This window comes from Gavialis gangeticus, unplaced genomic scaffold (assembly GCF_001723915.1).
Source record: "Gavialis gangeticus isolate Ggan-Ray unplaced genomic scaffold, GavGan_comp1, whole genome shotgun sequence".
Classification (NCBI taxonomy): Eukaryota; Metazoa; Chordata; order Crocodylia; family Gavialidae; genus Gavialis; species Gavialis gangeticus.
In genome coordinates, this window is record NW_017729032.1 from 181,122,196 (window position 1) to 181,145,697 (window position 23,502).

The 23,502-nt window shown below is 40.0% G+C and overlaps 1 protein-coding gene across 5 annotated transcripts in view; it reads right to left on the reverse strand.

The window, feature by feature from the left end:
• The window catches only part of SCML2 (sex comb on midleg-like 2 (Drosophila)), a 101,610-nt gene that overhangs the window by 33,165 nt on the left and 44,943 nt on the right, over positions 1 to 23,502 (reverse strand). For all 5 annotated transcript variants that reach the window (XM_019524844.1, XM_019524845.1, XM_019524846.1 and 2 more), the window contains 2 exons: positions 17,664 to 17,752; positions 15,972 to 16,215 (listed from right to left, as the gene is read on the reverse strand). In XM_019524844.1, coding sequence (XP_019380389.1) covers positions 15,972 to 16,215; positions 17,664 to 17,752 — 333 coding nt within the window. The remainder of the gene's footprint in view (positions 1 to 15,971; positions 16,216 to 17,663; positions 17,753 to 23,502) is intronic.

The window sequence follows — 23,502 nt, forward strand, 5'->3', positions numbered from 1 at the left end:
CAGCACTACCTGTGGCCAAGTCAAAAAGCAATACCTGGTTCCAAAAAAACCTGTACCTATTTTTCTTTAGCAAGATGAATGATAAAGAGAGACATAGAAGCCTTCTGAGGAAGAGGTAAGCCAGTAGAGGCATTAGTCAACCCTTGTACCGCAAGGGGAAAAAAGAAAGTTCCCTTTAAAAAAAAAAAATCACCTGAAATAAACATACAAAATAATCCACCTCCCCACCGCGCAGCCTAACCATTCACATACAAAATGTAAAAGATCTGCTTTGATGGATTCTCTGTCACTGGAGGTTTTAAATCAAGACTGGACGTCTTTCCTAAAAGATATACTTTCCCTCAGCCAGAAACCTGGAGGTTTCCAGATACAAGAATCACTATTGCCTGTGCTGTACAGGAGACTGGACTAGATGATCACAATTGCTCTTCCTGGCCTTAAAAAAACTACAAATGAAAACGTGAGGGACTTTACATTAAGGTTAAGGTGGAATGGACAAACCCATAGTGTCTGATCTGGAACACTGCTACAAGCTAAAAGTAGAGATCAGGGTGAACTTAAAGTATTTGCACTTTCTCCAGTTTTGTGGACAAAGGTGTGCTACTTAAAACATGATTCACATTGAACATAAATAAAACCTCAAATAAAACCAGAAGTTACATTAGCATGGACATCTAGACAGGCCATTACTACCAGGCTTTAAAATATAGAACTTAGTGCTGAGCTACGTGTGTGATATCTACCATAAAAACCTAGCATTCAGCATTATAACTAATGCTTTTCCTTCTATAAATTACATCAGTTAACTTTAAAAGAAAAATAATTTAACAGAAAAGCAAAATTAACTGTGAACCCCAAAATGATATCTGACATGATAATAAACAAAAGTTCTATAAATACAAGTCTAGAACACTTCAGGATAATTGAATTATGCATGTTTGCTTTACGCCCCTTATAGATCAAATGTCCTTACAAATATTTGTAATGCTAAATATATATTGAATCCATTTCTCTGTCACAAACTGTCTCTACACATCAGGAAGGAAAAAACTTCTGAACTTGGAAAGTAATCACTTTCCTTTCACTTACGTACTGAAGATTTATAAGATTTCATGTATAGCATCTTAAAGTAAGTTTAAATGAAATTTTAACCAATGCAGATAACATCATTCATTATACACTTCTGACTCTTCCAAGTGACAACAGTGAAAGCTGGAGAAGATTATAATATTGCTTTATGTTTATTCCAATATAAAATACAGCTATTTTTATTCATTTATTCTTATCTCACAATTTTGTGTTTAATAAATATCATAAAGTTGCAAACAAATGTTTCCTATACAAATTTGTTGTGTCCATGTATACTGAAATGAAGCAAACACATTCACCTATTTTTTCCCACTGGAAATGAAATATTAAATACATAAACAATTTTAAAGTCATGATAAAACAAGTTTTGGTACTAACAAGTTCTAAAGAGCACAGGTACTTGTTTCTACATATAGAGCAAATATTTAGTCCTTTGTAGAAAGGATGGATATCTATAAACAAAGACTAACAATACAAGCAGTACAAACCATTCCATGATGCACTGTTGAAATACAATATAAAAGCATTTTTACTGCACCATCTTCCTACCTTGATATTCCAGAGAACCAAATATTAGCTGCATTGACCATTAAGGGGGTTTGGCTCCCATTTGTTCATTTTTCTTCTTACTAGGACTGAAACTGATTTTTTGAATAAGCAAGACTACAACAAAGCCCATGCTGCCTATGCAGCAGAACTGAAATAGTAGCAAATGGGGATGGACTTATTTGCATTTGTTGATTTAAAGGGGGGGGGTAGAGGAGAGTGAGAGACTGCAAAAGTAATTCGCATATTGTCTGCAGGCTGTATTGACAGTGATCATCAGTCACCTGCTCATACTTCCTTCACCCCTGCCTTCAGTGGGAGACCAAAGGTTACACTGGGTCACAGAATCTGGAAAGAAATGAAAAGACATGCAAAATCTAGCTGCCAACCCACTGCATCTGTGGACAAAGTTATCCCCACTGGACCACATGTTCCAAAAACTAAGACATTTTAATAGTCTCAAGAGAACTTGTTAAAATATATCAATGAAAAGAAAAGAGAGAAAAAATACCAGGCTCTGCTTGCAATTACTGCAGTATTTAGATAGAATATTTACAACAGAAACAGCACATTCGCTTTTTCAGCATACTGCTTTGCATCACAATGGTCTTCTCATTTGCACAAACAAAATAAAGCATTTGTTTCATTCTGTTCCTCTGGAAAAAAAATATCAACTGTTCAAGTTCCATGGGTTTGATGCATATAATTTAAGTACACAGCATTCCTTCCAATGTCTCTTAACCTAAATTTAAAAAGTTATTAAAACTCCTTAGAAAAGATAGTCATGTTGAACTAAAACTACAGATGTGCATTATCAACTTTAATGAAAGCCTATACAATTTTAAATATTAACAAAATATTCAGTTTTGAAAGTTTGCAGAGCTATTCAATTTCGCTACTGTTGTATTAAAGGTGATATTTGAATGTTTAAGTTAGAAAAATATGCAAGATCTTCCAGGATATCAGTTATTACTACCACGAAAACATTTTCAAATGCTCCAAAGTCAAATTACTGCCCTGATAATGCCATCGCTATAACTTTATGATTAACACATGAAGGAGAAAAGATCTAAATGTCCTGTCATACAACTTCTGCAAATCGGTTCTAAAGTCTTCGTTCACAAAAGCAGACCCGTTGAAGATACTCTATATGAATAAGCCAAATTCAGTTTGGCTTACTCAAGCAAACAAAATACCTGAGCTCCTGGGCTAAGTGTGTGTAGGGAACCAGGGGATTTGACCATAGGTTATTATACTGGAGATTTTTCTATTAGGCTTCTTCAAAGAGTTGAGTAATTGGTAAACTTAAAGCTGCAAAAAACTCATTCAAGATGTGGGAAGCCTATTCAGAAGGCTAGACATTCTCCTTCAAATATAAAATTTGCCTTAAAAAATTTTCTTTCATTTTATGCTGTTCACCTTCAGTAAAGCAGAATAAGGCATAAAACTGCAGAATTTGTAATATGAATGACTTAATTCAGACAGACTTGCAGAAAGGTAATGACTGAAAGTTGTTAGAAGCACTGAAATAAAATTACAAGAAAACAGATCCAATGATAGTTCTGTGCGTATGACTCCCTTGCAGTGGCGTAATGATGGGTGGGTGAGTACTACAGGGCATGAGTCCTGGATGCCGCCTAAGGTGGGGCGCCAAAATGGAGCTGGAGGGGCTTCTCACCCTCCTGCTGTCTCCTCCTCCCTCCCTCCTTCATCTTCTCTGTAACAGCTCAGCAGTGGGGAGAGCAATGCAGCAGTAGCTGTGGCTGAGGAGTGGGTGCACAAGTAGGCTTCAGTAAAGAGCATCCTGGGAAATGTAATTCTAAACTCTGAGAAATAGTTTTAGAGTTGTATAAGGTAGACTCTGAAAATGGAGGCATAACTCTGGCTGTATGTGACACTGTAGCAGCAGCAGAGGTTTGCAGTTGCAGAGGGAAATGTCACCTCTTTTTTTTGCCAATGCACACTGGTGATTTTTTGGCTGCTTGACATGCATGTTAGTGGCAAAAAAAAAAAAAAAAGAGAGGACATCTCCCCAAACATCTGCAAACCTCAGGTTGCTGTTCCAGCACCAGGCGCCTCCTCTACTGCTGAAGCAGGAGCTGAAGCAGCTGCTGTAGGAAAGCACAGTATGCAGGGGGAGGGAAGATGAGGGACTGCCCAGGAAGCAGCACTTGCCAATTATACATCTGCTCCCTCAGAGTTCTGGGCATGCACTGCAGAGTACTTTCTGAATGAAGTCCAATGCATTAATCTGGGAAGAAGAAGAATTCAATCTGAAAGATGTTAGATGATTAATATAGTATTAGTATATACTGGTTTTTTTCCTTTTTTTCTTTTGCATTGCTTATTGTTATTTGTATTCTGACAGCATCTTTCCACATCAAATTAGGGAACCAGTATGCACTAAAAAATATACCCACATATTCATGGACAGACCTCTCCTGCATCTATAGAGCTTAACAAACAAAATAGACAAGGCAGAAAGAGTGAGAGAAAGGAAATCTCTCCCTTCTTTACAGATGAGAAAACTAAGGCAAAGAGATTAAGTCCAAGTTCCTAAAAGAAGTCCATGGAAGAGCCTTGTAAGTTTCACTCCAGTCCTTTACTCACAACACCAGACTTTGATGAGACAGGTCAAAATTATTATGATGCTGAGCTAGGAGGAAGAGAAAGTTTTGGAATAAAAAAACAGCTGCCAAAAATCACAGTGTGCAAAATTTATTAAAGTATTTTGGAGACACAAGATCAATAAAAAGGACCTTTAATATACAATAGCTATTTAATATGGTATTTGGAAGCTGTAAGGTTAAAGGGTATACACAAATACGCCCAAAAATTCTTAATTCTATTGCTGCCTTAAAAGCAAAACTGTACTTAAGAGAATATTCTTCTTTGGCAAGGAGAGGGACAGCATGATTTAATTCACTAACTTCTTTTACTTTCATTATTCTATCAAAGCAGGTTAAAATCTTGAATGAGACTTTCAGTCTCCTTTTATTTCTTTTTCATGAAGGTGAAACCTGGACCTCATAATAAAATGGAAGAGAACAGTTTTTTCATTCAAAACCATCTGGTTATTTGGAGGTGAGTGACCTCCCCCCTTTTTCCCCAGCCACTCTGCCAGACTGAAAGAATCTGACTCCCCTCATCACAGTTTTGCCTCACACATTAAAACAGAGGAAAATCCAAGAGATGCTCAAAACCACCATCTGTAAAATGGATCTGTAATCCTACTGACTGCCTGAAAACCAGTAAAGATCTACTCTGCCTAACAATATTCAAAATAAGCAACACCACCTTCCAAAGAGAAAACCACTTTTAAAAACAAAAAAGCACACCCTACAATCCTCACAATCCTAAGAAAAGGCCATCCTTAGTGTAGAAAACTTCCAACTGGAGTTCTATATCCATGCCTAAGCCAAATGAACAAAATCATAATCAATCTCCAAGAACAGAACTAGGTAGGCAAAACTCTAAGACACTCCTTTTCAATAAAATATTGCTACTATAACTGTATGAAGTACCTAAATATACCATATTTTCTCAAATAGAAGGTGACACTCTTTAGAAGACAACTCCTCAATAATTAGATTCTATATATGGAAAGTTCATAAATCTGTTATAATTTTCCAGGTATCAAATCTAAATATTGGAATTTTGCCTTGAATTTGTCCTTCTTCCACTGCTACAGCAGGCATAATAAATCTGGAGGGGTCCGATAGACCCTTTAATCTTTGCTTTCCCCCAACATTTCTGGGATCCTGTGATCCCTGCTGACTTCCTGTCCCTGGGGCAGGGGGCTGGACTCGATGATCCTCCAGGGTCCCTTCCAGGCCAAATGTTTCATAGTTTCATAGTTGGTAGGGTCAGAAGGGACCTGAGCAGATCATCAAGTCTGACCCCCTGGCAGGAAAAGGTACTACGGTCAAATGACCCCGGCAAGGTGTTTGTCTAGCCTCCTCTTAAAGACCCCCAGGGTAGGAGCCAGCACCACTTCACTTGGAAGTTGGTTCCAGATCCTAGCTGCCCTGACCGTGAAGCCTCCTGATGTCTAATCTGAATCTACTCTCTGCCAGCTTGTGACCGTTATTTCTAGTCACTCCTGGTAGTGCTCGGGGGAACAGGGACTCCCCCAATGCCTGCTGGTCCCCTCTGACTAGTTTGTAACAGGCCACTAGATCCCCCCTCAGCCTTCTCTTGTGGAGGCTGAACAGGTTTAGGTCCCATAACCTCTGCTTGTAGGGCCTGCCCTGCTGCCCCCTGATCATGCGAGTGGCCCTCCTCTGGACCCTCTCCATGTTGTCCACATCCCTCTTGTAGTGCGGCACCCAGAACTGGACGCAGTACTCCAGCTGTGAAGGAGTCAAGGTGGATGTTATCTATCTGGACTTCAAGAAGGCCTTTGACAAGGTATCCCATACCATCCTTATAAATAAACTGAGGGGATTTGCCTTGGATGATTACACAGTAAACTGAGTAGCAAATTGGCTCAAGGGTTGCACTCAGAGGGTGGTAGTGGATGGGTCGGTGTCAGCCTGGAAAGATGTGTGCAGTGGAGTCCCTCAGGGCTCAGTTCTGGGGCCAGCGCTGTTCAACATCTTCATCAGTTATCCGGACGAGGGGGTGGGAAGCACCCTGTCCAAATTCACAGACGACACAAAATTATGGGGTGCAGCTAACACCCTGAAGAGGAGGAACCAGATCCAGGCCGACCTAGACAGGCTGGGGAAATGGGCAGAGAGCAACAGAATGCAATTCAATAAGTGCAAGGTGCTACATCTAGAGAGGAAGAACTGCCATCATACCTATAGGCTGGTGGGGCAACCTTCTCACCTCCACTGAGGCAGAAAAAGATCTTGGAGTCACTGCTGACTCCAGGATGAATATGAGTCACCAATGTGATGAAACAGTTGACAGAGCCAAACACACCTTGTCGTGCATCCGTAGGTGCTTCACAAACAGGTCCAGGGAAGTGATTCTCCCCCTCTATGCAGCACTGGTCAGACCGCACCTGGAGTACTGTGTCCAGTTCTGGATGCCACAGTTCAAGCAGCATGCAGACAACTTGGAGAGGGTCCAAAGAAGGGCCACTCGCCTGATCAGAGGCCTGCAGGGAAGGCCCTATGAGGAAAGGCTAAGGGACCTTTACATCTTCAGCCTCTCCAAGAGAAGGCTGAGAGGGGACCTTGTGACAGCGTACAAATTCATAAGGGGAGAGCAACAAGAAGTAGGCGATGATCTGTTCACCAGGGCACCCCCTGGGATGACAAGGAACAATGGCCATAAGCTACTAGAGAGAACGTTTAGACTGGACATCAGAAAAAAGTTCTTCACAGTCAGGGTTGCCAGAATCTGAAAAGGGCTCCCACGGGAGGTGGTGCTCACCCCATCCTTGGGGGTCTTCAAGAGGAGACTGAACAGGCACTTGGCTGGGATCATATGACCCCAGGGTTGGTGACTTTTTTCTTGCCTGCCAGGGGCAGGGGGTCAGACTAGATGGCCACTGAGGTCCCTTCCAACTCTATGAATCTAAAATAGTACTTGATTATCCAAGTACACTTTTGGACTATTTCAGGCAAATTTAATTTTGTTTAACAAGCTTGTATGTCTGTCTGCTTCAGGTTTAAACAGTTCTACATGCTTTGTGTGTTCATGCCCCCTGCTGTGCAAAATTAAGTATGTAGAAAGTGTTTTGTTACTATAGTGATGGGCACCATAGTGAACCTGGAGTTGCACATGAGTTGAGGATGTCCCAGCTTGTAGTAAGGGCTGCAGCTCCATAGACCTTCTCCAAGTAGAGCAGTGCATTGTGTTCTACTTTTATAATCATCTTTATTACAGTAGTACTTAAATGACCCTCTCGAGGCCTGTTTTACTCATCACGGGCCTTAATATGAAAATGACAGTCTTCCAGGAAATATAGAAGTTGTCTCTGAGTCCACAGGAGGAGGCCAATCCAAGATCTGAATGTTTGAGTGCAGACCTGGCAAACCATTTGGGAGAAAAGCATAGATCCTAGTGATGTTGAGTCATGGTATTCATCTCTCTCATCTACCTGCCTCCATAAGTGGCAGAACTCCACAAGTTTGCTCAAAATAATCAAAGCTTGAGACTCCCAGGTACTGACGTTAAATCACATTGGAAGTATAGGACTTTTTGGGGAGCCAGCTGTCAGATAACAGTAGAGCTGCTGTCACATACACATAGCTTCGATATTGGTGGTGATTGCTTGAGAATGCTGAGATTCATTCTGCTGTCCTCCCAAACTGATATGGAAGATTTTCCAAAGGAATTGCTGAGGGCAATGTTTCACAGCATTCAATATGTTGTCCAAGTTCCAAATTTCACACCCATACAGCAGATTAGGATGGAAGAACAATGGGAACAGTCTGGTAGATGAGAAGTTTGATTTGGGTCCTGATGTTATCATCATCAGCAGGGATCCTGGTTTTCTCCGATTAAAAAAAAAAAAATCACCAATTTTTGGGTTAAAAAAGAGTAATCCAAAGTTTTATATGCTTCACAGAAGCTATAACAAGTGAACTGGATCTCCTTCAGTTGAATGGAAACACAACAAAATCACTAGCACACTGAAAATCAGTAATGGAAGTGTTGGTTATCTTGGATTTGGAACAGAATCAGTTGGTGTTACAGATATTCCCATCCAAACGATACTGGATGCTGCCTCTAGATAGAAGCCTGTCAGCAATACAATGCAGAACTGCATTATAGATGGAAGAGTGTTGGTGTGATCACACATCCTTGCTTTGACTCCAGTTCTAATAGCAAATGGGTCTGTTTCTAAGCCACTGCATATAGGATTGCAATATTACAATAATTGCTGCAATCTGATTTATCTCCTTCCTTGAATATGCTAACAATTCTGGTAATCTCTCAAGTCACAGGGGATCTGTTCATATTTCCACATTTTGATAACAAGTAGTTGGTGAGAAAACTTTTTTCTACCTTTCTTATAAATTTCACCTGGTATCCCATCAGAACAAACTTGCTTAATGGATTTCAAGGCCTCTTTATAAGTTGATGGATCTGCAAGATAGTCCTTAACAGGGAGTTGTGAAATGGCTTTAATAGTATTTTCTTCAACACTAGAATCTCCAGATCTCTTGAAAGTGCTTGTTTCATTGTATTAATGGTGGAGCTATCCTGAAATAGTGTTGTTCCATCTTAGGACCTCAGAGGGACAAATCCTTGCGTGTCTGGCCCATAGATAGCTTTGACTGCACTGATGAAACTATGCGTGTCACGACTATCAGAAAGCTTTCGAATCTCTTTTGGTTTGTCTTCCCACCATTTGTTCTTTCACTCAGTTTTTCCTCTGGGTCTTGGCTTTAATGCTGTGATAGATGTCTTGCTTCTGTTTGGAGTCGATATCATTCTGCCAAGCTTTCAAGGCTCTTCTTTTCCTGTCAATGAGGAGCTTAACATTTCCCTACCTTTCTCATTGAACCAGTCCTGATGTTTCTTTCTGGAGAAGCCTAGAGATTTTTCACATGCCTCATGGATGTCTTTCTTGAGGCTCTCCTAGAGCTCTATGGTATCATGATCATCAGGGAGGTCAGAGAGGTTCTCACTGAAGCACTGTTAAAGATTATTACTTTTAGCAGGGTTTTTCAAGCACTCAATATTGAACCTCTTCCTCAGTTGCTTCTTTTAAGTAATTTTGGGGTGATATGAACAGATATGACAATATATCAAATGATGATCCATCTAGCAGTCGGCTGTGTGGGTCACAGCTCTGGTGATGACATCACAACGATACCAGTTACACATTATGACATAGTCAGACAGTTACCAGTGGTTTGAGCAGGGTTGCATCTGTTATGCAAGATGTCTTTGACTTCTGTTTGTTGCTTTAGTGGAATACGGAGCTTGTGATGACAAGATCATGTTCCAAATACTTGCTCAGGAGATGAATTCCACTGAAATTGACTTTCCCACCCCTTCTTTTCCAAGCATTCCTTTCCATAGCTCAGAGTCCCTGCCCACACTGTTAGAAATTTTAAAAAGAAAAATATGCACAAAGCAAACAGTGGGTAGTGCACATTCTCCATTTGAGCCCCATGCCTATGCAAAGCTCCTGAAGAGGACTTTACTATCACAGTTGATTAGCATAATGAAAGGAGACTACTCTCACCCACAAAAACTACACTGAATTAGGAGAAAAGCAATGAGGCAATGCATGCAAAGAGGGAACTAAGGATAAAACCTACAGTACCTCATAACATATCACTTTTATATTTAGATTACTGAGCATTATCTTCTAAGTCACTAAAATACTTCTCAGCAGTACTTCAGCTAAAAGATTCTGATTGTGACATCCCGTTTCTTTGCATCTCATTTTCTCACACTTTCATTGCATATTGAAAGTTTGGGAAGATCCGAGACAGAGAAACTGATTGTTTTTTGTCATTACCTACATGAAGTATGCTACTCAACCTTTGTAAATGAAGCTTCTGAACTATATTGTCATCAGTTTCCGAAAAGGTTTGTTCCCAACTGAATTTTTGAAGGTTCTTACTAAACATTTTGCTCAAAAATGCATTTCATTTGTTACATTAGTTGGTGTTCTTTTGTGCAAGAAAAGGTTACTGCCTCATATTATACATACAAGGCGTATTATGTTGCCTAAACAATAAGAACTGATGTGCGATGACTAAACAGTGAACATGCTGAGTACAGAATGCTCCAAAGAAACTTGCCTCTAATGAATTTTACTGCCATCTGAGGTCGGAGCTTATGATCTACTCAAATCTTAAACCTCAAGTCAACTAGTTACAATACATTCTTAAAGGTGAAAGAGATTCCTTTTACCGGCTACAGTCAATTGAGGGTTATGAGGGTTACAGGATGGAAAGTCATTAGTTTGAGCATGTCACCTCTACAAAAGTGCAATGTGGCAAAGTAAAATGCACAAAATACGCTGACTAATAAATCTGCCAGGCCCATATAAATATTTATCCTCAGGCAATGAACCTCAGAATTAGCTAATGCTGAGGGGTCAAGCAGACTCCTAGCCATGAGGCAAAATCTGTTATGTATAATTACTGGCATTAAATGTATTTATAAAGAAACTGATAACTGTAGCAGCTATGCACACCTTATATAATGGGAAGACAGGGTGCCTACATTCCTCAAAATCACACTCATGCACAAATCCTGACAACTTACTCCACTTATCCCACTGCTCTGAAAACTACACACAAGAGAGATCAGCAAGAGCACCTACATCCCTAAATTAAGAAAAAAAATATTCTGACTATTCTCAATCTTCAGCTCTTCCTTCTCGATTTTATATTGAGAAAGAATACTCAAACTCTTTTTTTTTTTAGGGGTTTATCCAGAACTAGGTCTCTGGAAATCTTGCCATACAGATGCCCCATAGCACTGGATTAGGCCTTTAGAACAGACATTTTTTGGCCTACAGTCTTTGGCCCAGATCCTATTCAATCTTTAAGATACATAAGTAAGCATAAACATCTAAATCAGTAAGTTCGATTCTAAGAAATCAATACTTAGATTAGCTCTGCTGTATCCATTTTGCCCTGAAAACATCTCTAAATGTCTAGATTTCAGACAAAAACCACAGAGCAACTATCTGAAGCCAAGATCATGAATACTGCTCAGTGAACAATAAACCTTTTACTCAACAGCCTGGTGATTAGGGTACTTTCCTAGGTAGTGGAAGACCTGGATTATAAGGATTCAGATCTTCTCAGGATTTATCTCCTACTTACTTTTGAAGCTGACCCATTGGATAGAAAAGAAAGCAGGAGCTGTACAGTCTGAGAATAATGCAATTATGATGGAGATAAAGAGACAAGCAGAAGTTGAGGAAATGTGGAACCTAAGAGTATTGTTCAACTGTAAGTGTACATACTGAGGCTCTTGTCTGGTACCAAAAAAATTCTAAAGATTCCTTGGCAAGAACATCTTGCTCTTCTGTTGAGGGTCATATGCACAACTGAATTTGGGATCAGGAAGGATTTTTTTCTTTTGGTTAGATTAGCTTTGTCTTAGTTTTTCCTTTCTCTATAGCACAGGCATGGTCCTCTTCCTCAGATTCTAATCCCTCCTCATGTGAAGGATTGCATTAAATCTGTCATAAATTACTGCTTTAACAGACGAAAAGGTATGTGATTCCTGGCATCAAGAGCCAGAAGTGACTGCTATGTCAATTAGGGATCATGAAGTTATTTATAATATTTCAGAACTGAAATACATTGACTACAAAGTATCTTTACTATCTTAGCTTTAAAAATAAAACACGAATTGCTTCTTTTCTTTTCTCAGTAGGCCTTGAAGTGATATGCTATTAATGAAATAACCAGAATAATTACAAACTAGCAAGTCCAAAGGCAACAATGAAGGCACTGACCTGCTTTTCCAAAACTTGCTCCTGTTCAAATGGAAAATGAGCATGAGCAAACAAAATGCTCATGCTCATGCACAGCTACAACTATGTTTGGGCTCGCTTCTCAAATACATTAAAAGAAGTCATTTACCAGATTTTCCCAAAGCAACACTTATCACATATGTGAAATTTTCATTTGTGACCAGAAATATCAAAGAATGAAACACTTTATCTCAGAAATGTGGTAAAAGTTTTAGGAATACTTAAACTGCTATATTTGGTGAGATTAAAAAGAAACAAAAAAAAAACCCCCCAAGAGGCTTCATGAAAGTTACCAACTCTGGCAAATACCAGTTTTCTAATCTGCTGCCAAAGCTGTTTAACAAGAGATCGGATTTTTTGCTTTTATTTCCTGAATAATGTAATTAACAAGGGGAGTATATGAACAATGATACTATATGCCTACATAATTCTCAGGTCTGACTTCTTTGAACAAATCTGAAAGAAAATTTTGTAGAAGGATTGGTGTGTTACAGCTGTGATTGTCCATAAAATATACAAGAGGCAATTGTTTTTATGACCTTCCTCATTTTGGGCAGTCTGTCCCCAAAAGCTTGTCAAACTTCTCTCCTGACTACACTGTTGGCCTAATAGAAGGTATCACAAAAAAAACCCTTCCTTCACAACAAAAAGTTTGTTACATATTGTCTCAAAGCATCAACTGGTATTACAGTTTGCAATATTACAGCTCTTGGGCAGCCTAAGCCATCGAATAATGTTGCTTCTACAGGAAATGTAATTGATCTGAGCACAATACCTTGATGGCTTCTAAATCACTTCTGAAGAAAATTTCTATAGATTGCTTTTGTGGCATTTGTTTCTGTACAGTATATAAAAATAAACTTTGTTTTATCATAATTAAAGTACATGAATTTTCATACATAAAGCCAATTCCTAATCTGTATTTGTCACCTTTGCTCTTGGAGTACTCCTGTAAAGAGGGAAAGTGCTTTTACTTTTACACATGGAGAACTGAAGCACTGAGCTAGTCTAGATTTTTAAAAGCTACTAGAAATCAATAGGAGCCTCAATGCCTTTAAAATACAGTCTCAAGTAACTTGTCCAAGTTACACAAAGTTTGTGGAAGAGCAGGAGTCTCAGGTATGGCTATAAGAACAAATTGCCGTAAGGAAAGCCAGGGTGTATCCTAAAGCAGACTACTGCTTCACAGTACTTATGGGGTCACTTACTCAATGAAAGTTATCACAAAATATCTACTATGCTGTAAGTGAACAACCTAGCTTACCGCACTTTAGGGAAAATGTTCGTGATGCCATGTTCTTAGGCAAGGTCCTTTACTAGACTACCTTTCTTTCCCCCACCTGTCTCTGTCCAGCAGGTCTAACTGCACTAACATTTTTTATTCTCTCTCTCATACAAATCTTTCAAAACTTTGCTCAACTGTTTAGTATTTACACTGATTTAAACATAATCTTGAAGGGGAAAAATAAATTCTCTTGCCCTCTTGTTCTACCAGCCTTTCTGAAGAAGTATGCTTTGTGTAACCAATCCTATTTTTTATTAATCCACTTAATATTAATAGTGAAAATGTTTATGATTAGAACAAATTATTATTAGTAATATTAAAAATAATGTCTTATCATATTTACCCAAATCCAAGACAACTTTGAGTTTAAGATGACCGACCCCCACAACAATTAGACTCTATACATGGAAAAATATATAAATTAGTTATATTTTTCCATGTACATAATCTAACTATTGGAGGGTCATCTTAAATTCATCTCCCTCACCGCTGCAGTGAGTCAAGCAGCAAGGGGACAAGCAGTGGCAAGGGAGGGTAAAGTGGCCATATCACTGTTCTTTGCCCCTTCCCCACACACCTTGCCCCCAAACCTCCCCAACTACTTACAGGTGGCAAGCAGCGGAAAGGGTGGAAGTGATGGCGGGAGAGGGGTAGGCAGCAGCTGCAGCTCTGACCCGATGTTAGGACCGGAATCAGAGATACAGCAGCATAGGGAGATTAATGCATGGGCCAGTGGGGCCCAGGCCCAGGGGTCCCAGCCAATCAGGGGCACCTGGATGCCTGGGTTCCCTTGGGAAATGGCGGGTTTCCCCTTGCAGGCAGACAGTATTCCTAGCTGCAAGGGGCCTTGCTTGGGGCTGCCAAGAGATACAGGGGTGGTGCCAGCCTCTTCCTTGTGCAGGGACTGAGCCAGGAGCACTGAACACCTTCCTGGTGTGGGAGCTGGGCCAGGAGGCTGCGAGAGGGAGTGTGGAAGACAGCTGGTGGCAGCAGCGCTAGGAGGGGTGGCTACAGGGGGGATAAAGTGAATTTTGAGGTGGCTACAGCCCCCTCCAGGTCCCCTCTAGAGCCACCCCTGTGCATGTGTATGGCCATGAACATAGCCAGGCAGCCAGCTCCCTACAGGCAAGTCTAATGGGGGGAAAGAGGTAGGGGCGTGGGAAGGGGTAGACTGAAGTCCCCACAGCAAGAGGTGAGTGAGGCAGGGACAGAAGTTGGGGGCAATGCCCAGCCAGGGTGGTGCATGGGACCTGGGGCCATGGTGGGGAATGGCACGGAGCTACAGGTGTCTTGTCAAGGTGCCGCAGGGGGAAAGGTAGGGAGGGAGAACCCCAGACCTACAGCTACAGGGGGGATATGGAGCAGGGAGGAGAGGTGGGCATGTTCCACCCTCCCCCAGCCCAGCCAGGTCCACTCAGCCTCCCCGCCAGGGAGGCATGGAGGTCTGCCCCACCCTTGGCAGGGGCAGCGCCAGCGCCAGGAAGGGAAGGGGCTCCTTCCCGCACTGGAGTCTAGTTCCCATGGGATTAGGGGGGGCTCCAATTTTGTGTTTGCCCAAGGCTCCCATAAGTCTTAATCCACCTCTGCACAGCAGTTGCCTGTCCCCCCTCCCCACCCCCAAACTTTTACTCAAATCCAACATGAGGGGCTTGTCTTGGATTTGAGTTAATATGGCATATTATACTTCAAAAAAATCTGAAGGGAGCAGCTGATGTAATCCAAACTGTTTGACAGCAAAACCTCAGATTTCTGATACTTGACAAGAGATCCCTAGGAAAACACAGGCCAAACTCAGTGCTATTTTTCTTCCATTTCACTCATCTTGGCAAGAAGAACAATGAGTACATAACAGAATATAACTGGTTATAAGTTCCAAGGGGGCTCTATATTTATACTTTCATGTGTCTAAATAAGCACGTAGTAGCAGAATACTCAGAAGGTCCTAAAAATACACACTTTGAAAACAGAAAGTATTGGGTCCAAAACAAATGCTAAGGGTAAGTAGAGTTTAAAAGACCTCAAACATCATAGGGCGCTTTATTGTACTGCTGTCCTTTAAAAAAGGGTTTTTTTACTTGTCTCAAGAGTTCCTTTGTATAAATACCAACTTTGATGTGCTGGATGGCTACAAATTTGAAGAAAAATAAATGAATTCTTGTTAAATTCTATGAATATAGGTTTCCAATATTATTAGGAGTACCAACAATATAAGTAAAAATTCTGGTTGATATCAAAGGTTCCTCACAAAGTACACAGAAAACAGAATATAATCTGATCTCTTGTCACAGTAGAAACTGAGAATACTGCAAAAAAACCCATTTGTTTTAATGAATGTTTAAAATATTTATTCGTTTAAAATATGGATTCTGTTCAGAATTAGTAACAAAGAAAAAAAAAAAGAAACAAAGTATTGGGAGGGAAACTGCCCATATGGATTAAAAAATATATGCTTCCAGAACCTCTGTGTACATGGATAGTTTAGAACAACTGTAAAGGAGCAACAGAAAAATTAGGAGGTAGGATAGGGTGATAATTATTTTATCTGCATGAACAGCTTATAAATCAAATGTTAAACTCTGTATAAGGCCAGCTGCAAGTTTGGGAAGACAGGCTGCGCACTATTACTAGTGGTCTTACCATTGTTCCCTGGTGGCTGTAGTGCATCTTCTGTCAAGCTACACCATCCAACTGGAAAAATATCTCGAGAATCATATTTGCACCAATAGTCAAATGCTCCTCTCCAGCCATCAAATGTAATAAAAACTTCATCTCCTTTAACATCTCCAATGGTTGCTGGGCAAATTAAGTAAGGGTTCTTTCTATCTACTGCTTCCAGTTTCATTCCAACTTTAAAAGAGTTTGGAACAGGTTTTGGTGGTTCCTATCAAAATAAGAGTAACAGAACATTCATGTTTATATGAACTCTTTAAAGAAACCTATTCGTAATATTTTTCTACCAACTAACCTAAAAATATCACGCAATATACATAGAAAAACAAACACTTGTAACGATTCCTTATATCTTTGAGGCTTGATTCTGCTCCCACTGACGTGATTGAGTGCTTTGCCATTGACTTTGACTATGAGCAAGGTTATGTTTAAAGTATCTACTTAAGCAACAAGCAGAAAAATTCTGCTGTATTCTGCAGGAGAGTGAAGACTCTAAAAATATGCAATCAAGCTCTACATAGTCCAACACAAAAGGATAAGAGGATAGCATGCATTTCTGCCAGAGGCTAGAAATTTCTGGAATTGATAAGGGATTAATGAATATTTTCTTCTTGGTTATTAGCACAGATCCACATAAAAAAAATTATCATTTGAAGGCTTTATACATGCCTGTGTGACCTGTGTCTTGAGTGAATTCCAAGGAGACAAAAGAGAAATCACCAACACAAAAATCTAAAAAGTGTCTTCATTGCTAATCTCATCAGAAGCCAAAGAACTGAATAGAAACCAAATACTGTTTCAATCCTTACAACGCAGACCCTCCAGTCCAGCACTGAGACAAACTGATAGGCTAATATAGTAAAGTTTAAATTGTCACTGCTCGTGGTGTAGGTACATTATGAATGCATTCAAATCAAGACATTTCTTACAACAATAGGCATTCTACTAGGAAAGGGCTTCCAGTATCAAACCCAATGTTAGTTTTGCTGACTCAATTGCATAGCTCTTGTCAAAAGTAAGAATGAAGTCACTTGACTTGTCATGATGATTTTAAAGTAAGTTAATTAGACTGATGAAGACCAATTAAACAATAGATCGACTGAACTGTATTGTTATCATTAAAACACATTTGTGCATATTTCATACCATTTTACTCAAGCTAAAGTTCTACTTCTAAAATTGATGGCGTTCCTGTTTATGACTTTCACCTGCTTTCCCACTAGAGTTCAACTGTCCATCATGCATCAACTAAAAACTTTCAATACGGACTTTCCAACCACTCTTATATGTGTTCTGAAGCTTCTCATTCTCTATTACAAACTTACTGTAACACATATACAGGCACACTATGAGTACAAGAAATAAGATGCACGTCTTAAATCCATTAAATAAATACCAAGCTAAGTCAACTTTTTCTAAGTAATACAGCATACCTTAAAGGTCCAAACACAGGAAAAGAGATGCCCATCCATTTGTACTAGAAGATGATCATTTCCTGTCCAGTTTTGTGGCTTGCCAATCCGTTCAAAGAAATTTTAAATAACATTCTTGCCTTTCCATGCTCGGGAGAACAGTACAATATCCTGGCATCCTCAATAAAAACTGTAATCATGGACCAGTTGACGGAAGCTTGCTTACTAGGAGCCCCTTTCTTCTTACCTTCTTAAAGAACATTGCAGGTGCCATTTCAGCTCCATTTAGTGTTCTTAAGAGAAACATTGGCCAAGAAGATGCATTCATCTGGAACCCTAAGTAGCAAACAGATTACTTGTATATAAGATCTTTGTTTCATTCTTATACATACAAATAAACAGGAAGGAGAAGAATAAAAAGTTGACTTTCCTAATGTCTAATCTTCTCTTGTTTTGGGCTTGACTAAAAATAAAGTGCGGCCAAAAAATGTGAATACATAGGACAGCTGTTCAGTGCAGTATGTTGTATAATTTATTTCCTTTTAGAGTGATCTGCCTGCAAAACCATTCATCATGGTTTATATACAAGTGTGACTAGAGACAAGCAAGCTGCAGTACAGGAGATTAAGTCATTCCCATATTCCCCAGTCCTATAGGACTACTTTTACATAGTGCCCAGTTTAATTTACTCAGCCAGTCTTCTCTCTCATTCTCAAATGACATACTCAGCTCTAGCTTCTCTGTAATCTGCCTCTCCACCCCCTTTTCTTTTATTAGGCTCCCTTTTTTTCCTCCATGCTGTTGGGATTCTTTGATTACCACAAACAGAAACAAAAAACTACATTTTTTCAGTGACACAACACCATCCTTTAACCACAAATAGAACAAAAAACAAGGAGTGGCAGAAATTAAACATTTTGGTAAACATATGTATCATATTGCAATTGCATAAAATAGAATGCATTTCCAACTTAATGTTCTTAAAAATAAAATGTGCAAAGAATTAACATAACCTAAATCTGTTTCGTTTAAGAACTTTATTCAAGCAAAACAATTTTTAACTGGAATATTTTTCATTTCAGGCAATTCTCTCTCAAAACCAAGAAGCTCCAAGTAACAAGAGAGATACAATTATATCTTCTTGTCCTTTCCAAACACTTCAAGGGTTCTATTTGAAAGCAATGAGCTGTGGCTGTTTCCAGCCAGAGCTTTAAGGTTAAATACAGACAGAGAAAAAGCCTGTGGCTGAATTGATTCAATCTTTGCAGGTTAGTCTAAACTGCGTAGATTGAACCAAGAAGCAAGTGAACAGACATTCACTTTTGATTCTGGAAATTCAGCCACATACTCACAGTGGCTGAGGCGAGAAGGTGGAGAGTGCTAGAGCACAGCTCCCAGCCTGCCAGCCACCACCAAAGGGAAGGGAGGGAAGCTGGGAGAGAAGCCCTCCAAGGCTTTTCCCCTACTCCCTGCTCAAGGAGGGAGGGAGGGAGGGTGTGGCCAGGCTCCAACCTAAGGCCAGCCCACTGAGGCAGGGCAAGGGACTTTAAACCTCCTCCCTGGCCTACATGGGACCCCAGCCTGGGTCTGCCTAGGGGGCATGGGGGTGCCCCTGCCAGGCTTATCCAAGCTCCCTGCTCCTGGCCAAGGCAGGAGGAAGGGGGTTTAAAACCCCTCCCTGGCCCACACAGGACTCCAGTACAAGCCTACCTGGTGGGGGGGGGGGCACTACCAGACTTCTGCGTCCCTACCCCCCTCTTACGGCACAGGGGGTGGGGAGGGGAAGCAATACCTGCCAGGCTTTTGCCCCTCCCACTTGAGCGGGGTGCCTGTCTGACTCAGGGCTGGCACATTGAGGTGGGAGAGGGAGGGGATGCCATTTATGTACAACTTGGGATGCTGGGGGACTGTGAGCTAACTTAAACCAGGAAGGGGTCTGGGACAGAAGTTCCATAAACCAGTTTGACCTAAATCAGTTCAGTCTGATACACCAGGCAGGCCTCGACTACATCCAACCAGGTTTATCTTAAACCAGTTTCTGCCATTTTGAAAGCAGTTTAAGTGCTCTGAACTTCTGTTGTGTTACAGATTTGAACTGTTTTCTGATCACTTAAACCCAGGAGTTGTCAACTGGGGGTATGTGTACACCCCAAAGGTACTTTGAAAGCTCCCAGGGGATAAGCGAGGGTGGGTGGGGACAGAGCATGGCCACCCCATGCTGCTGCCTCACAGGATCAGGGCCAGGGTAGGGTGAGAGCAGGGCTGCACAGAAGCTGCAACACGTCCCCGCTCCACATTTGGCCGCTCACCACCCCTTTCCCCCCACCAGGGGGTAAACTTACTAAAAAGGGGGCCACTGGGGATACACTTATTTAAAAAGGTTGAAAACCCCTGACTTAAACAAGTTTATGTATAACTTCTGTCCCTAGCCTAAGTGGGTATAAGTGTGTCATAACTGTTTTAGGAAAAAACCCTAACACAATAATAGGGGCTTAAAAGGAAACATCTCTGAGAAAGAAAACAGTGTGAAATCCTTTCCAGGGACTGAAGATATGATAATTTAGGTATAATTTTTTAAAGAAAATGAATAGATGTGGGATAACTTACATAATTTTGACTATTTAATGCATAAGGTAACATTAATTGCTTTCCTGAGTTAGACTCCCTGGCTCAGTGACTTTAGGTTGTCTTAGGCTGAACAAATTGTTTTAAAAGTTGTATAAAGTAACAGACTACTTAAAACACATTTTAAAACTGAGCACTAAACATCACACATGGTAAACACTGTCATATTACTTAACCTGAAAGCTACTGAGGTGACTTTCAAACTTTCTAGAGACGGTTTCTCAAATCACCTAGAGAATATGCCATTTCTGAAGTTTCTTGATTAACCTTTTGAATTATATGAAAACAATATTTCTGGCTCAAAAATTATCAGAATGCACATGCTGACAAAAGTGACACTCAACCAATTAAACAGCAGTTTAAATTATTATACTTAAATTTTCTGAGAACTCCACTGGTAATTAAAAGCATGGAAAGAATTTTTTGAAAACATTATGAACTTCTAAAAGTATTGTTAATTTCAAATGGAAATTGAAACCTTAACTACTAAAATGAGTGCTTTCAAACACATAATATAATGATACAAAAATGTTTAAACTTCATGTGGGAGAGATTATTTTAATCATGTGTTTCTGTGACAAAGAAAATGGTGGGACCAAAAGGTTCCATACCACTTGGGATAGTCAGCCCTCCAAGTATTTAGCAGGAGGCAATTATACATCTTATTAGCTCCCTGATTTGCTCAGGAACCAGATGCTGTACAAGTGCCAATAAACCTTTTTCAAAAAGCTTTGTCTATGCCAGGATATGCAATTGCTGGAACCTAGCCTCTCTCTAGAAATTCTAGGACAGGTGGGACAAAACAGGGCAAATAAATCCCTTGCTGAATGGCTGGCAGTCCCCGTGAAAGAGATTAAACTTGCATTCCTCCATGGTTTGCAACCATGTGCTTAATATGTACAATATTTAAGTAGCTTAATTGAATAGGAATGGCAAGCAGAACAAAGAGATGACACCACCCCTTTCTTTAATATGCAGTAAGTTTATCACCTCTATTGACTGACTTGCCTTCACAGATGCAGCCATGGCTATGGGCTGGCCTACAAACATGCAAATTTTCTACGCTAAAACTCTATCAGTTTAGGAATAGCTACAGTTTAAATGATATAATCTATGGCAAACACAGTTATATCTGTATCAGTTGTTTTTATTGCTATACCTTAATTCTTTTCCCTAAATATCCTTTATAACACTATGACCGTGTCTACTCTATGGAACACTATGTAAAGTTAGGTAACTTTAAGACAAATAGTTTATTTCCCAAAAAAGCCATTTCAGTTTTAAAAAAATAGATTTAAAAAAATGACAAAATTTATTTTGAAATGTTTTGTTTAGAAATTTGCCTACATTGTAAAAAGACATAAGAAAACTTGAAAATGAAACACATACATTTCACTTCAGATCAAACTAATTTTTTCCACCCACTCAAAATTATTTTTTTTAAGTGTGTTTGTGTTTTGGCCAGTAAGTCTATTTACATTACTTGAATTAAATATGTCACTAAACTTTTTTTGCTGTGCAACAAACCTGAGCTTTGAAACAACTTCCAGTAAACCTGTGTAGAGTAAGCTGAGGCCCCATCCTGTTTGCCCCCCATGCAGGCAAAACTGAGGAGGATCAGTATCATACTACAGAAAAATTATATTTTAACAGTATCTAGGACTTCCTTCAGACAATCACAAAGCCAGTATTAGCAACCATAACAGTCTTCAGATTATCATAACTCATAACTCACAGGTATTATGACCAAAGTAGGTGGTATGTTTTATAGTTAGTATAAGGGAAGGTCAGAGTAGCTTTCCTATCTTTTGGGTGGAGAGCTCATTTCATACATTAAGTGCTGGCCTGACCTTTCTGAATGCTTCAAATGGTTGGGAATGTGAGACTTACATCCTTACTTTTTATCCCAAGATGAGAAAAAGGTATTCCCTAAAGACTTTACTACTTTTAATTATATGTACTGGTTATTTCACTTGTGAAAGCATAATGTTAGCTAGCTAGATCAATCATGGCAGAAAAGATTAAGAAGCATTACCGTATTTACTTAAATACAAGACAACCCTGATTATAAGACAACTCTTCAATAATAGATTCTATATATGAAAAATTTATAAATTTGTTGTAATTTTCCATGTATCAAATCTATTTATTGGAAGCTTGTCTTGAATTTGTCTACCTCCCACTGCTATGGCAGGAAAAATAAATCTGGGGTATCAGGTCGCCCCGTTGCTCCCTACTTCCCCCAAACTTTTTCCCCTGGAAGCCCTTTCCCTCTCTGCTTACTATCAGACCTTGCTCTCCCTGAGCACATAGAAGCGAGAAGCAAATTTGAAAACAATAACTTTGAAATTAAACATGACTGTAGCAATTTGCATATAATACCCATACACTTAGCTCATCCAGAATTGATGCATGTTACCTTTTTTTGAAACTGCTGCAAGTTTTAACACAGGTACTCCATAAACACACTTTTGAGCAACACTTTGGCACTTATATATAGTACACACTTTTTTTTTCTTAAGTGTTTCATATTCCAGGTCAAATTAGCCAAATCAGTTCCAAATCCTCTCAGTTGAGCAACACTCAATCATTCAAACACCATATGTGGTGCTACAACCGGCAAGTATCCTGCACTCCAGACTCATAGTACACACTATGTATGATATTAGCCTAAAGTCAATGGCTTGTGACTGACCATAGTTCATTTGAACGGGCCCCAGCAGAGTCAACAGCATTCCAAGCCATGGTGATCCCCTCCCCCCCACCACATATGTATGTATTCCAGATACCACCCCCCCCACAAAGGATCTATGTGCTAATTAGCTTCTACTCATGACTGGAACTGAGTGTCCTTGTCATGAGTCCTACAATGTTCCAAAAATGTATATGCAGTTGAGATATAGGGCAACCTGGTACAGCTTCACCTCATAGAAGATGGGGCCATACTAATCACATGTGCCACGCTGAGAGAGGGGTGTGACAGTAGGATTCTAGGTGAACTGCTTCGGGCCCCATTTAAGGCTGGTGAAGGAATAGGAATCATTGGAAATGGGAAGGAAAGGCACAACTCAGCTGTGGGAGTGAAAAGGAAGTCAAAATGTAAGCTATATATGGGCTCAACCATGACTTGAAAAAGAATTGGCAGTGAGGGAGACTGTGCTTAATGGGCACTACCATATATTTTATTCAGATGGGCTGCACTAACCTATCCTTGGTACCTCCAGACCTGGCGCCTGTTCCCTGCGGAGGAAAAACCCATGTGTTTTTTTAAGGGCCCCAACAATAACAACAACAACAAAGGTTCCCATCAGCTCAACATTGGCTGCATTTAATCAACCTGACAGCTGGGTTCCCTTGCTTTTGGCACCAGTCTAATGACAAAAGTACGTATTTACTGAGGTTTCCTTATATGTGATTATAAGATAAGGGGATTTCTCCCATGCCAATTGGGGGGGGGGGGG